The following is a 15452-nucleotide window of genomic DNA, read 5'->3' on the forward strand; positions in this document are numbered from 1 at the left end:
AGTGGGGACCTATTTCAGCGTTCTTCTAGCCTTTTTAATACTTCAATTTACACGAAGAACACCTGAGACATGGCCAAGAAATCGTACTTCAGAATTAAGTCCTGGAAGATTATGCTTGAGCGTGAGAAGTGGTCGGATATACTCATGACACCTTGGCAGACAGCCAACTTTGGTATCGTAAGGCAATTCTCTCCAAGCAATTCAGTTCAGAGACGTCACCGGTACGAATTCCGTGAAACTAAACGCGGCGTATTTCTAGTCACGAATGCCAGTCGAAACCAGGTACTCCAGAATTAGTTTTATTGAGAAATGTGCCGTTGTTCTTGTTTGAGTGCAAAGATCACCCAAATATTCGCCTCGATGACCTATTTCTCCACATTCAACCTGGTACTAATTATAATTGCACCGATTTGTGGTGGAAGACATTCACTTCTTCCAAATAAATCGGTAAGAGCGGGGACTTTTTTCACAATTTTGGAAGGCATCGTAGGCACCATAAAACTTTTAAATTTAGCATCATATCCTGCCAAATATAACTCTATCTGTTCATGCTTTCCTCTCTTTATTAGATAAACAATGGCTTTTGATAAGGCGTTGGGGCTGTTATCTTCATTAGTCCAGTACATAAAAAGCTGCTTGAGCTTTGCAGTTATCAGTTATTTTTTATCAAATTTTTTATCAAATATGTTGATCTTCGCTAGAGATAAGAAATAGAACAAAGTTTAAAAAAAATACTCCGCGACGGGGAATTGAACCCCGGTCTACCACGCGACAAGCGGTAATTCTAGCCACTAAACTATCACGGAAGATTTGTTGATGACTATTTTTCTTCCTTTGTCAAATTCATTGATTTTCACGTGCTATTTGTCACGTGCGATAATCTTAATGGACTGCATATTGTCATATGTGGCTATCAATATTTGCAGTAATGCCAATTTTGCAGTAGAGCCACTCGATTAAGCGAACCTTCCTTCCATACGTGTCAGCAATTGAAGTATATATAGAAAATGTTATAGCTTTAAAATGTTTCGGTGCTGTTGGATGTTCTTGGAATTAAAATGAACGACTTTCAGCAACTTATACTATTAATAATAACTATCTCTTTCCTAGGCTATTCTATTTTAACAACGGAATCGGTAGTGGGCAAATGGAAGTTGTTAACGGTTTACTTCTTAACCTCCCTCTCTTCGACCTTTAAGAAGAAGGAAATCAAAGAGCTTCACAAGTACATAGAACAATTACAGGGAAAGTCCGAAAGTGTCAAAGTTTCAGTAACCAAGAGAAGAGAAAGAAGAGTTGCCAAGAAATGATCATGTCAACTAGTTGGGGACTCCATATGCCTATATAGTTTCAAGTTCTTAGTAGGAGAGGCTTGATAAGGGACATTGCTGGGTAAGCTCTTTCCACAGTTTCCATCTGGGGGATGTTATACTAGACTACTTGATTTGGTGCTTCGTATTTCACAACAGGTAAAACTATTCAAGCACAATCTAAGATAGATCTTTCATATATAACTCATTTACTGATCAAATGTACAACATTTCCTCATTATCTCTTCACTTTTGTAACAAAATGACATATTTTTTCGAAAATATGCATGAAATTTAAATGAATTACTACTCATTTAACAATCTTCTTGCTATTTGTAAAATAGATAATAGTTACTTCCTTTACAATTAAAGAAGTCATATTAGCAGTATATACATACATACATACATACATACAAAACTCTGCCACTCCTCTGTATGCCAGCTATCAAAACTCAGTTCCTGTTCAATGTTCCATTACCATTCGGGATTCTGCGACTGAGTCCGAATATTTTCCGAGCTCTCACCAGAAACTTTCAACTTTTCACTATACGAGATCAAGAAGTATTTATGATTATTCTTTTGTTCTTTCTTTTGCTCTTTCCTTCGTTCTTTCTTTCTATTTTAATGTATAATAGTGATGATTAAAACACGAATATTACAGGATATTTCATTGAGTAGATACGCCAATGTGTGCGTGAGAGCGTTTTCATTGTCGGCTGTAAGATTAAACACCAAACCGACTACATACAATATTGCAGTTGTCGGAACCGGCCCAGCTGGTTTCTATACCGCTCATCATCTACTTAACAAGTCTTCCGATTCAGTTCGTATTAACTTGGACTTTTTTGAGAGGCTTCCTACTCCATACGGATTGAGTAGATATGGTGTCGCTCCAGACCATCCAGAAGTGAAGAATTGTGAGGAATACCTTGATGATGCAATGAAGACCTACTCGGGAGAACAGGAAAACAGCAGGAGGCATAGAGTCAGATTCTTTGGCAATGTAAACATAGGAGAAGATATCTCGTTAAAACAGTTAGAGTCCTATTACAATTCAATTGTATTGTCTTACGGAAGTACCTCAGCAGATAACGAATTGAACGTGCCGGGCACCGAGTTCAATGGCGTGGTCGCCGCCAGGCAATTTGTCAACTGGTACAATGGCCATCCTGATTACTACAAGGAAGACAATAAATTTGTGCCCCCACCGCTCGACAAAATAGAAGACGTAACTATAATAGGAAATGGAAATGTTGCTCTAGATGTTGCACGTATTTTATTGGCAGATCCATCCAGTCACTGGGCAAAAACTGACATTTCGGTGGAAGCACTTGAAGTTTTGAAAACAAGCACAGTTAAGAATGTGAACATCGTAGCTAGAAGAGGTTTGCTTGAATCAGCTTTTTCAAACAAAGAAATCAGAGAACTTTTTGAGCTTTCCAAGGACAATAATGTCAATTTTATTCCTCTTGACAAAGAGGAATTCGAGTCTCTTGATGTCTCTAAACTTGGACGAGTCGACAAGAGGAAAGTCTCCATCATCGAAAAATATTCAAAAGCTTCAGCTGATGTCAAAGAGAATGGCAAGACGTGGTCCTTACGCTATTTGAGAAGTCCACAAAAATTTGCTCCAAATCCGGTAGACTCTAGGTTGCTATCTTCTACTGAATTCGTAATAAATGAACTAGTACATGATCCCTTGGCGAAAGCAACCAAAGTGAAGGCAACGGCTCAGAAAGAAGTCATAAAGAATGAATTGGTTATCTTATCTATCGGCTACAAAGGGTCCCCCTTAAAAGGGTTCGAAGAAAACGGTATCTTATTTGATAAGAACAGACTTTTAAATAAGTCTGGCAGGATATTGTCAGTGGAGTCGAAGGGCGAGGAGGATCATAATGCCGTATTCAAGAAAGGTTGGTATACCTCAGGGTGGATAAAAAACGGGCCCAAAGGAGTTATTGCTACTACAATGATGGACTCCTTTGATACTGCCGACAGGATTCTTGAGGATCTTTCCAACGGAATTCAATTGGAATCCTCAGGCAGCGACATTACGGAGTTGCTTAAACACAAAACAGTTATCGAGTGGGAAAATTGGGAAAAGCTTAATGCTTACGAATTGGAAAAGGGCCAGAGAGAAGGAAAGTCAAGGTTCAAGGTTTGTAACGCTAACGAAATGATTAAAATTGCATGTAAATAAATATATTGATTATACGCTCTTCATGAGTCTTTCAATTCGGAATCACATCCAGTAATTTTGATAAAGTAATGAGTGTGTTCGTACTTTCCCATTGAGTCTGGCCATAACTTACTTAAACTAGGCTTTTTTGGTTCTCTTTTAGTGTTAAAGGTACTAAAGTCATCTCCTCTTCTCTCAATATCAGAAGGTGTGTGAGGCAAAGACCTCTTATCAATGTAGTATTCGAAACCGCCATGCTTGAATAGAGGCAGCGGTGGCAAGCTAGGAACAATATCCAACTTGTGTACCACTCTAACATATCCACTTTTAAAATCATTGCTCGATGAAATCGCTAACTTATTCGTGTAATTGTCCATCAATCTGTTGGTAAAGTCTACGAAATTACCATTCCCGACCTTGGATCCAGCGTATGTGATAATAAGAGGCTGATATCCCATCAAGTTGAACTCAATGCCACTTAAGAGTGCCAAAGCGGCTCCAAGAGAATGCCCAGACAAGACTAATTGGTATGTTGGATGTGCTTTCTTGACAGCACTTACTTTGTTTAAAACTCCCCCACAGTTTTTCTTCAAGAAGTTGTAGAATCCTCTATGAACCTTACAGTCGTCACAAGCCACAAACTTCTTGGATTCTTTAGTAAATTTACCAGAATATACAAGCGGTTTATAGGGTACAAGCTTGAAATCCATATCACTGAACCAATCCCTGGTAGAAGCAGTCCCCCTGAAGACTAATAAAATTCTCTCTGTATCGTGGTCTACTGCAATATAACCCGAACCAACTTCTCCCCAATCATTAAAGTTGAAGACTTCCCAAATATCTACTTTAGCGTATCTATCTTCTTTGCATACCTTCAGAGGACAATTCGCCGTGCTTCCAAGTTTACCCTTAGTCAAACCTCTCTTTAAGCAGTATGCAAAGGATGTCAAGTGGGCATAGTCAACAAGCTTGTTATAGTCATTGGCTCCGACTCCAGCTGACTCCACTGGTGCACTCCTTGTTGGAGTTCCAAATGAGAAAAGGGTCAAGACAATGCTTGTAAGTACTCTCAAGTTCATGAGCATCTTGCTGAATTAGTTAAAAGAAAGTTGCAACTGTATTTGCAGCATTAAATAAAGCAAACTGTTTTGAATTTAATGAACGAGCATGCCATAGCTTAAAGACTTTATAAACAAATGATTTTTGATATGCTAGACTATGTTTAAGAACTAGGCATAACAAGATACTATACCTTCCATCGGAAACATTTATGATATGGCTGCCAAAACATACCAGAAAACATATTGCAACAATTCACCAAAAGGGAAATTAAAAAGCGCTTCGCATAAAGCGGAATTATGATATGCTTATATTTCATTAATCGTTATTAGATGCTAAATATTGTCTATACAAATATGGAAAATGAGTAGTAGATTACAGGATTATGTGCATCTCAGTTCAGCATGAAGATGGTTACATTGAACACTGCAGTAAAACAAACCACAGAGATAGCATCTCGAATAGTTAGACTTAGAACCACAGATACAACATAAGCGTAAGCGAGGACGGTATATCTTGTCGACTTTTGGCTTTTTTGACTTGGAAGCGACCTCAGTAAAGTCCATGAACTGATAGTTTACGCCAAGAATCGTATTTATGGACATCAAGTTTCTCTCCTCCTCGAAATACAGATTCAAGTTACGGCGGGCGGAAAGAATTCTCTTTGTCGTGGGCGTCTGACCGGACCGAGACTTTTTGTTATGCTTGCTGGCGTTGAAATGAATGCTATTGTAATTGAAATTCTTGGGTATTTCGAAAGTACTTGAAGATGACTCCTTATTCAATTCCACGAGTCGCTTGCTGACAATTCTTTCAAGCTGAACCTGTTGTGCCGACTTGAGAGGACCGGACGTATTTTTTGAGTCATTTACTTGTGTTTGTGCGTTCATTAACAGGTTGACATTATAGTTAACTTTAGCACGTCCTTTTTTGCTGGCTCCACTGCCATCTTCTTCTTGTCCTTGTCCTCCTCTTGCCACAGTCGATCTTGCTGTGAGATTGATGGAAGACGAAAAGTAGATAGTCGAGCTGTTCGAATTGGCGGACTTCGGTATTTCTTCTACAAGCATGGTGACAAATTTCTACAGGTTACCAGATTGTTGAAGACCTACCTATTCAAGTATTTTACTCGTTAAACTTGGAAAAAATACGATCATTAGAAGAAGATTAATATTTCATGCTAACGGTTTCTTGAATTTTAGTTTAATGGGATTGATGGTACTGTGTACAGGAAAGATATAAGGTAGGTATACCTTGTCAGTGTTAATATGGATGGTATGGGACTGTTGGAAATAGGAATGGAGTTGGTCTGGTAGGATTGGTAAGGTGGAAAAAGGTCAAAGGACCAGAGATTTGTATCTTTCGTTAGATATTTACACATTACTTCGTTCTGTACATTATTCATGCCATTGTCTATGGACTCTACGTTTTATCTCTTCCAAGTTTTTCACTACTCAGTAACTTCAAAGACATTGGATAGGCGTTCTTGCAAAAATGCCTATAATCAACTTAACTTATTTTCGTTATTCATTCTCTATTCATGCTATATACAAGGGGTAAAAGAGAAAGTCTTTATCTATTTTTATCATGAAATGGGCCGGCTCACTTCTCCAGTGTTCCGGCGCTATTACGAATCTCTTCCGTTGTGAACGGTTGGTCCTCTCTGGCTTTGTCCAACATAGGCTTGATTTTCTGCTTAGCCAAGGCCACGTCCACACATGTGATATAGGTGTCCCAAAACTCGGTACACTCGTTGTTAAGCGACTTTCCTTGCAAGAACTTCTCCGTGTACCACTTGTTGAAGCAGTCGTCGTACTTGTTCTTTGCCTCTGTACACTCTGGAGCAAACGATACAGACATCACGTTTCCCATTCCTTTTTGTTGCTAGTGAAGATTGGACGACTGACGAAGACGGAGTTCAGGTTCGCTGCGAATCTGTTCTCTTAACTTCTTTGCTGAAATATCAAGTGTTCTAACCTTTGTATCTATCACACTACGAAGTATCTTCTACACTCAACTCATAGGATATTTCATTCTCATCACTTGCCATTGCTCGGTTCCTCACTGCAGAGAGTCTCTAGCAATAAAACACTAACAAATTGACAAGTGCTGAAGTCACGTGAATATTTATATTCCTGTGCTCTGTAAAAGTTATATATATACATCCATGCCGCAAAACGCGCCTAACCAGATAAACAAAACATTAAAAGCCACTAAATCCGATGAAGAAGGTATTGTTTAATGAAGAGTATTTGGTAAGAGGAAGCCATTGCAGTTGATAAACGAAGGGGAAAAGTCTCCAGATAAAATATACAGCGCCGCAATGAAGAGATACTCGATTGCACCTCTCTCGTCACGGCGAAAATCGGCGATGAATTCGACGTATAATGAAGATTCTAACTCAGACGCCAGAGAAGAGCTCGAACGACTCGAACAAGAAACAACACTAGTGCTACAAGAGATCGACAAGAACATCTCGAGAGGAAACGCGGTCATCAACGACCGTCTCATCCCAATAATCAAAGACTACTCAATTGAAAGCAAAAAAGTGTGGAACAATGCCGGTTTTTGGAAGTACTTCTTCGAGCAATCAGCCAATGTGGAGTTGAACAGTTACGAAGACCCTATCAACACGGGCACTGACGTGAATACTATGGCCAATACGGGAAATAACTTGCTTTTCAACGATTATGACGATGAAGAGGTCGAAAATGATGATAATGGAAAGGAAACCGGCGAGGGAAAGGAAGACGAAAGGAATAAGAATGAAATCGGTCAAGATATCAACAGCAGTAATAAGAATAATGATAATAACCATGGCAAGAACCCACATTTCAAGAAGCCAATTCTCAAGAATCATGTAGAAGACTCAACCCCAACCTGGTCAACTGAACAAACGAAGCAACCCCCAGGTAAACAGATCCAATCATCGACGCCCCAGTTTCATAAACGTCCATCTGTATTACCTTCATATAATAGACACCATATTGCACCCAGGTACGAACCAAGCGACAGCATAGGAATGGTGATTCCACCAGTGCTAAATCATACACTTACAAGCAGCGAAGGAACCACTACGAAATCGACGCAATCTCCGAGCAAAATCCTGACAATAAGACAATCTTTAGATGCATACCACAGAGTTTCGATATCTCCTAAGAAGGTCCGCACGGTGACTCCAGGCCCTAGCAGAGATTTGGATGAGGTTAGACGTAGATCTTCAATGATTAGGGACTTGATAAATTCCTCCCCAACACTTCCAGAGCCGCCTATTTTACAGTCGGAGCTCGGAAATTTGCCATATTCCTCCGATGAAAAAGGTAGCAAGGAAGCACAGGAAAGGGAATCTTTTTCACCGATTCTTGTTAACTCGGTATTCTCGCCAATCGCAACATCTCATGGAAAGTTACCGAAGTCCAATGAAAATACAATACAACGATTCCCGACGACACCTAAATTTGTTGAAAGACTTAGTGGCAGTGCAAGTATCCGGAATACGCCACTACAACTAAGAGAACAAATTGCTGATGTTAGCGACCTCCAGCGACCAGTCCTACAAAATGTCCCATTAGACTCGGGAAGTCTCGATGTGGATGCGGGTCTTGAAGATGTCCCAGTTCCCGAATTGACTACAGATGTTCTTTCTGGCAAGAGAAAAAGTGATGGAAACCATGACTCTGCCCAGAAAAAGAAATCACGCCCCTTTGATAGTGTCGACGACAATGATAATGTCTTCTTAGATACCAATAAGAACGTCTCGGCTGGTTCTACGGTTTATCACTCGGTCATGCAACAGGAGCTCGACAAATCCAGAGATAACACCAATGTTTCTCAATCGAGATCAATCTCACATCTTTTCGAAGAAGTTGTATCGAGAATTTCCGGAAAGAAGGGGGAGAGGACAGACGTAGCGGTGGGTGCAACAGATATAAATGACATATTTAAGGAAGTTTCTGGGAACAACGAAGATACGAGTCTTCAGGATCATACGGAGAATTCCACCAGCGAATTGGGACCCTTGCGCGAGAGATGGAGAAACATCACTGGATTATAATATCACACTCGATTTTGCAATAAAGTAAGATAATGAAGATATAACAAGTTGTATACTAGAAAATGTACTATAGGATTGTAATATTATTTCATAATTTGTATTTTTTGAATATGTAGAGTGTAAAGTTAAGGGATACAATGTGCTCCAGAGATTGCAATCATAGTGAAACTTTACGAACATATCATTCATAATAAATCATAATAAAGGATGAAAAATGCTATGTCAATCAAAGAGACAGAGTTTTAATAGGTATCGTGAAAAATGAAATGCAATATATATTAGAAATAGTAGATACGGAAGAAATGATACAGAAGAGTCACCATTAGACGCATTATATTACAACGAGTATGAATATAGAGAAGGAGACAGACTAATACCAGTCTATCTACTTCAAGGATACAAGGAATACCTACCCTATATGAAGACTTTAGTCGTAATTAGTGAAAAATACGAAGATATGCTTAAGATTTAACATCGAACTGATCATGTAATTAGAAAATACTACTTGTTCATTGGCTCAAACAATTATGAACTAAAAAATCCATCCATAATACGTTTGACGATGTAACTATATTCCATAAATGAGAACAAATTGGAAAAAATGCTCTAAAGAATACTTAATGATTCCTGAAAAACAATAATGTGCCTATGACCGAATACTGAATAACGGTACATAAACCATATTACATATTACATACTAACCAGGGAAAGAGAACAAAAATTGGGTGGGTGCAAAAACCCCCATTTACCGCCTCTTTAAGATTTCGTAATGTTGTAGTAAAAGTCCCCCTCCATCCATAAGTCGTATCAGATTGTCGTCCATATTCTGACCAGACTCACCAGAGTTATCGTTACATATAACAGATTTTGCTTAGGTATCCCTCCTTTCCTCCACTGAGTACGATGTACTCGCTTACAATTACAATTACTTTGGCTGCAAGATAGTAAGCTATTACTACAGAGAGATAAAGTATTACTCAGGAACCATTCACGTGACTAGTAAACTTCTAACTACAATTTCTGCTTACTTTGCTGACAAATTTGTGCACTCTGATTGGCTCAAATTCCAACAGTTTCACGTGATATCATGGTCTGATCTGCTGCAAAAAAGATAATCAAAGCAGCTCAGTTTTCCTATAAATAATCAATGAATCCACAACTAAGTGTGGTTCATTATACTCCAAAATAAGGCATTTAATCTACATAATCTTTAACCCTCCAATCTAAATCTATAATAATGGCTTGCTCCGCTGCTGAATGTGTCTGTGCTAAGAAATCCACCTGTTCTTGTGGTGCCCAACCAGCTTTACAGTGTACCTGTGACAAGGCTGCTGTTGAGAACGTTGCCCCAGAAGCTGACAGCGCCTGTGCCTGCGGAAAGAGAGACAAGTCATCTTGTACCTGTGGTGCTCATGCTGTCTGCGATGGTACCAGAGATGGTGAAACTGACTTCACCAACTTGAAATAAACTTGATGTCAAATGGCAAGTCATCTTACCACGTCATACTGGAGTCATCAAGACCTCCATGCCGCACGAATTAAAAGAAAGCATAGAGATTTCATCATAGAACTGTCGTGCATAGTTTCATTTCATGACAGATGTGACAAAGAAAGGTCTGAGTCCATCTTCCATTGTACAATAATTTAGCTTACTTAATTAATACATAATACGGAATTTAATAAAAGAAGAAGGTAGATTTGTGTAGTAATCTTAAGTAGTGGAAACCATAGGAGCTGTCAAGTATCTTATCATTATCATCACGTGATTGAATATCCCCCCGCTCATAGTACTGATAACAACTGGTACTCTCAGAAGCACCATACAAAACGTTAGAAAGATTCAACAATAAACATACACTCTCCCAGTAGACCGTTGCCCACACACTAGCCGCCCTACATGTCTCACAGCATCCAAATCAAATGAAATGAAATGAAATCAAATCAATGGGATCTGTCACCAAAACACTCCAATCCAGAAGTCGATTTCTTGTGGTCCTGATCATGATCAATTTTTCACCCCAGCCGATCTCTACAGTGTTCCACTAGCCAAATTATCCTAATCAAGTAACAAAAACACACCTGCTTCCTTGAACCCTGTAAACACTAAACCCTAAATCCTCTAATTCAACGACTCTAGACGACGCACCTAATCCCAAAATCGCAACCCACCATTCCTTGCTGTACCTACCTGCCCTTGCCTACACGAACTAACCAAAACGGTAATGAAATATCGCTACTCCATGCCTAACATTAATAATACGCACTTCGCTTACTGCTTCAAGTAATAACCAAACAAACAGAGACAAGACTCAATTGGTTGTGGCATATAATGTCGTGCACCTGTGATTTGCGACAGGTAAATGTCGCAATATCAGAATGCCAAAAATCCGTTAACTTTGGAACCCCAGAAATCATGGTTGCTGGAGAGGACGCTTACCGGTAAAAGCTACAATTTGTGGGAGTATTGGAGTGAAATTTTGATAGTAGCAGTGCCGAGGGTAAAATTTAAGTATATAGGTTCATTTTTGTAGCTTGAAAGCATTATTAATAGAATAAAATCATGGCACGTCTTTCGGGGCTCCAGCGAGAAGTGTTGAAGCTATATAGAGCTTGCATCAGAACAGTAAAGACAAAACCCGTGGATTCACGGGAACACTGGCGCAGTTACATTCGCGAGGAGTTCGAAAAACACCGAGAGCTTCCAAAGAAACTGTTCAATGTAATAGAGCACTTGATACGGACTGGCCACAGGAAGTTCGAGATGTACCTGAATCCACAGATCAAGGACATCCATTAGTCATCACAGTGAATCGGCTGCAAAAGCTCGAACTAAACTGTCCCATTGCGAGTATTGGTGGTTGGTTCATTGTAACCTTTATCCAGATAGTCAAAAAGCTGCAAAAGATGTTAGGATTTAGTTCATCTGCTCTTATATTTATTACCTTGCATGTTTAAGTGACAAAATTCAATGACGCTTAAGGCAGTGGAAACAATGGTATTGAAATTGAGTAATGGCATACCACTACTACTAAATCATTTCATGTACATAGCATTTATTAAATAACCATTTAATCTACATTACAAAATCACATATAAAATATTTTACATCGTAAGTTCTAAATTAATGCACTAGAACTGAAAATAACCGTCATAGTTCGAGCCATTGGCACTTTAACTCGCTCGCATATTGCAAAGAGCATTGATGACTAACCCTTGTAGTCCTGGAAGATCTTCTCGGAATGGTTCAAAAGAACCTCAGTAGTCTCGTTTCTGAAACCCATGTCGATCATTTCCTTCTGGCCAGTTTCGTCTCTGGCAATCGTTGGAGCAAACACAACAGACAAGTTCTTGAAGTTCATTCTGTTCACAGCAGAGTAAGAGCTGACCAAAGACAAATGCTTACACAACAAGTACAATGTGTGCTTGTTAGCACTTGGTAACTTGTTGATAACCTTCGACTTCAAGTCAGAGACTCTCTTATCCATTTTATTTGGATTATTGGATGACGAAACCTTGATGAAATCATCGTATAAGTTGTATGGAATTAAAGGATCTGGCAATTTTCTGAAGTAACGCTTCAATGCCGAAGTCACGGCATTAATATCACCGTTTATAGTGTCTTCGAGTTTCTGCATAGCCCTCTCGTCGTTTGTAGGATTTAGAGGGAGATTGGCAAAAGCATGTTCAATCGCCACAATTGCAGAATTACCTCCAGAAATTCTATAGATACCCTCCGTATCCAAACCTCTTAATTCAACCTCTGCAAGACATTTGGTAATGATCATAGGAACAGGTACATTCTCAAAATCAGCACGTTTCTGAATTGTCAGTGAGAATAAGGGAGCAGGTGAGTTGAGATCATTCAAACCTGGTTCACCTCCATTCGTCAACAAGTTGTCTAATAAGTTATTTGAACGCGATTTATTCACCTTAGGTCTCTTTTCACCAGATCCTGAAGAGTCACTTCCATTCAGGTAACCGTTACTACTTGTGGATCCGCTTTGGCCTGGTAATCTTATAGCCTGTGAGGAGTAACTCTGACTGATCTTATTAGATCCGATACTGCCATTGTATTGGTGTCCCATGGACTGCGGTTGACTACTACTTTGACTATGGGGCTGGGAAATCGGAAGCTGACCAGAATTCAGGCCCTGGTTGAAATTAGTCTGAACAAGATTTGGAGTTGCAAACTTAGCTCTTCTCCAGAACTTCAAACGTGTAGCTCTATTGGTTTCTGCAGAATCATCCGGCAATTCTATGAATGGCACTCCTCCGATAATTGTAGTACCAGTTGGAGTACTATCATTCAGAGTGTACTCACTCAGTGGTACTCTATTCATAGACATGGTAGCGCCATAGGAATCCAGAGAAGATTCAATTTTACGCGTTTGCTCCATCAATGAATAGTTGTAGTCTACGAGCTTTCTCTTTTGTGCTTCCAATTCTTCAATGTCACTCACCAAGTCATTTCTGATAGCTGTGTCGTTCAGGATCTTAGTCTGAAGACCAGCTAACAATTCATTCAAACGAGTCTTTTCTCCTGCAAGACGACGGCATTCACTGTTCAATGCGCTCTTTTGACTTGTCAACAGAGCAATCTCGTCACGAAGTGCTCTGAAATCTTCTTCAGAACCTCCGCTCAAGCCATCATTTTCTAATGAAGTAAGGAATGGTGTATCTGAAGTGGAGCGAACGTGAACTCTTCCATAGGTACTTGGTGTGGAAATTGGTAATGGAGGTGTAGTAAAAGCGGATCCGTTAGATACGGAGCCGTCAGAAACATGTCTGGAGTGCCCTCTGCTTGCAGAAGCAGCTGAAGCGGCCATGTGAATTCCTCCTTCTTCCTTTTTACTGCCATTGAAAAAGGGAAACTTTGAACTAGTTGTGCTGCCACCAGATGCTGAACGCTTATGCTTCAAGCTCAATTTTGGTGTTTTTATAAGAGTATTCATACGCGAAAGAGATGAAACAGAACTCTGATCAATCGGTGGTGTGTCTTCTACGTTAGTGATTGTAGGAGTTCCATCAGGATCTACTCCAACAACTCTCGAGTTTCTGGCTGATTTATTGCCGTAGCTTGCATCTCTTTCTCTTGGCGTCGCAGAGGTTGCAGTTGTAGAGCCCAGCTGGGATGGTGTCAATGTGACATCTTCATCGCTGGTTCTCAGATTCCTATATTGCTGCAGCAATTGCTGTTGCTGGTGCTTAATGTAACGTTCTTCTGGTGTACCAGCGTTGGCAGCATCACCATATGAAATTCCTTCAAGACCCAAGCCCTTGGGTGTTCCATCTAGTGTTTGAAAGCCACTCTTTGTAGGAGTGCTAGGGAGAGGGACCTTTGGTGGAGGAGATGTCAAATTGGTGCTACCTGCCATGCTTTGCTTATTTTTTTGTGGAGTAGTGATCATGGAAGTGTAGTCAAGGTCATCTATTCCATCAGTAGGAATGTAATCGTTTGTTTCGACTACTCTTGCTTGTCTATTGGCTTTAGCAAATGGTGAAGGACAGCCAGAACGGGCCTTGGCCTCGTCTGTGTGTGCATTAAGAGTGCTGGACTTGACGCTCAGGCTAGAGATAGTCTGAGTTGGTGAAGCAGTTGCACGAGAAATATCAACTCCTGGAGAGTTCGTGGTATGGAACTCGTGGTCATGATATTGGCTAGGAGAAAGTATGAGGATATTACCATTTGACGTGCTGCCCGTGGCGGGGTGTGTAGACTCTTCTATATCGTCAACCAGTGGTTGGACGTTTACCAGCTCAGTGGACTTCGGAATCTCGATGGCAGGTTGAAGCTCGCTTGCTGTTGGTGTTGTAGGATCATTTGCGATGTCCATGAAAACACTTGTTCCGTTCGAGACATTGCTACCTGTAGGAGAGATGCCCTTGGTGTCTCTGTCAATGCGATTTTCATTATCAAAGAATGGAGGAGGAGACTTTCTGTGGAGTAAAGATATATGCTGATCTCTTTGTGGTCTGAGCAGGGCTCTGTTTGCAGTGATGTCTTCATCATCAGAATCTACCACTTCTTCGATTGAGAAGTCATTATCTGGAGCACTGAAGACATCCTTTACGGGATTAGAATGAGGTGGTGCTGGGAGTGTCTTCTTTCTGGAAAGCACCGAGGAACTGGATTTGTTGTGTTGTGAGTATAGTCCATCGAAATGGCTAGTGTTGTTAGTGCCACTAGCGGTACTTAGCGAATTTCCTGTAATGTCTGTGTTGCTGCTACTATGAAGATGGGAGTTGCTTCCGTTACTGAGATAGGTTTGGAGTATACTGTTTCTGCTGGAGTTGTTCAGCCTTCTGCTTTCCTCCAATTCTCTTTCTTTTTCTCTTTCTCTTTCACGTTCTTTCTCTTCCTTCTTCTGCTGTAGCAATGCCAACTGCTTCTTCTTGGCATCGTATTTCTTCTTCTTTGCCATGAGTTTCTCGTGGCACTCCATGCAGAAGAGTCCTTTGCTGGTTCTAGCGTACCTCAAGTCCTCGATTTTCATTTTACAGGACCGGCACTTGAAGCAGTTGGAGCAGTAGGCCTGGTCACCAGTAAGAATGGCCAAATCGTCGATTTTCTTGCCACACTGTTTACAGTTGTACAGACAGTTGGAGCAGATGAGGTTTCCGTTACCGAGAACAAGAAAGTTGGAGTTGCATCCGAGGGACGAGTCACACTTGGAGCACTTGAAGCAATCCAAATGCCAGCGATCGTCTCCTAGTTCGTAGGCGTGGCCCTCGAAGATGGGCTGGTTACATTTCTTGCACGGCTGGGAATCGTGGGGACGGAAGTTGGGCTCAGGCTCCGTGGGCGTCACTTCATTTGTTATGGAGATGTCGGTCATGATGTTAATGTATA

At 40.4% G+C, this 15452-nt stretch overlaps 8 protein-coding genes and 1 non-coding gene across 9 annotated transcripts; 4 read left to right on the top strand and 5 right to left on the bottom strand. All coding sequences in view use genetic code 12, as the record gives it.

Annotated features, from left to right (window-relative positions):
- Nucleotides 1-734: 734 nt before the first annotated feature.
- RJT20DRAFT_t130 lies at nt 735-806 on the bottom strand. Its single transcript has one exon. It is a non-coding gene; the product is annotated as a tRNA-Asp (tRNA).
- A 1190-nt stretch (nt 807-1996) lies between these two features.
- Nucleotides 1997-3510, top strand: ARH2 (NADPH-adrenodoxin reductase; the record flags this gene model as incomplete). Its single annotated transcript, XM_064918447.1, has 2 exons — nt 1997-2000; nt 2069-3510. 2 exons carry the CDS (start codon nt 1997-1999, stop codon nt 3508-3510), a joined length of 1446 nt encoding a protein of 481 aa, XP_064772876.1.
- RJT20DRAFT_129377 (putative lipase) lies at nt 3229-4655 on the bottom strand. Its single transcript, XM_064917483.1, has one exon. It carries the CDS (start codon nt 4572-4574, stop codon nt 3531-3533), a length of 1044 nt encoding a protein of 347 aa, XP_064772877.1. The 5' UTR covers nt 4575-4655; the 3' UTR covers nt 3229-3530.
- Nucleotides 4656-4851: 196 nt separating this feature from the next.
- Nucleotides 4852-5733, bottom strand: RJT20DRAFT_129378 (uncharacterized protein). The gene has a single exon (XM_064917484.1). It carries the CDS (start codon nt 5616-5618, stop codon nt 4932-4934), a length of 687 nt encoding a protein of 228 aa, XP_064772878.1. The 5' UTR covers nt 5619-5733; the 3' UTR covers nt 4852-4931.
- A 324-nt stretch (nt 5734-6057) lies between these two features.
- RJT20DRAFT_129379 (uncharacterized protein) lies at nt 6058-6657 on the bottom strand. The gene has a single exon (XM_064917485.1). The coding sequence runs from the start codon at nt 6418-6420 to the stop codon at nt 6151-6153; it is 270 nt and encodes an 89-aa protein (XP_064772879.1). The 5' UTR covers nt 6421-6657; the 3' UTR covers nt 6058-6150.
- Nucleotides 6658-6726: 69 nt separating this feature from the next.
- Nucleotides 6727-8680, top strand: ASK1 (Ask1p). Its single transcript, XM_064917486.1, has one exon. It carries the CDS (start codon nt 6872-6874, stop codon nt 8600-8602), a length of 1731 nt encoding a protein of 576 aa, XP_064772880.1. The 5' UTR covers nt 6727-6871; the 3' UTR covers nt 8603-8680.
- Nucleotides 8681-9759: 1079 nt separating this feature from the next.
- On the top strand, nt 9760-10310 carry CRD2 (Crd2p). The gene has a single exon (XM_064917487.1). The coding sequence runs from the start codon at nt 9840-9842 to the stop codon at nt 10068-10070; it is 231 nt and encodes a 76-aa protein (XP_064772881.1). The 5' UTR covers nt 9760-9839; the 3' UTR covers nt 10071-10310.
- A 713-nt stretch (nt 10311-11023) lies between these two features.
- RJT20DRAFT_129383 (uncharacterized protein) lies at nt 11024-11705 on the top strand. The gene has a single exon (XM_064917488.1). The coding sequence runs from the start codon at nt 11163-11165 to the stop codon at nt 11397-11399; it is 237 nt and encodes a 78-aa protein (XP_064772882.1). The 5' UTR covers nt 11024-11162; the 3' UTR covers nt 11400-11705.
- Nucleotides 11706-15438, bottom strand: RGA2 (Rga2p; the record flags this gene model as incomplete). Its single annotated transcript, XM_064915909.1, has 2 exons — nt 11706-13578; nt 13639-15438. The coding sequence occupies 2 exons, from the start codon at nt 15436-15438 to the stop codon at nt 11809-11811; spliced, it is 3570 nt and encodes a 1189-aa protein (XP_064772883.1). The 3' UTR covers nt 11706-11808.
- Between the last annotated feature and the right edge of the window lie 14 nt (nt 15439-15452).

This window comes from Scheffersomyces xylosifermentans (genome assembly GCF_036884685.1).
Source record: "Scheffersomyces xylosifermentans strain CBS 12540 chromosome Unknown RJT20scaffold_6, whole genome shotgun sequence".
In the NCBI taxonomy this organism is placed as follows: Eukaryota; Fungi; Ascomycota; class Pichiomycetes; order Serinales; family Debaryomycetaceae; genus Scheffersomyces; species Scheffersomyces xylosifermentans.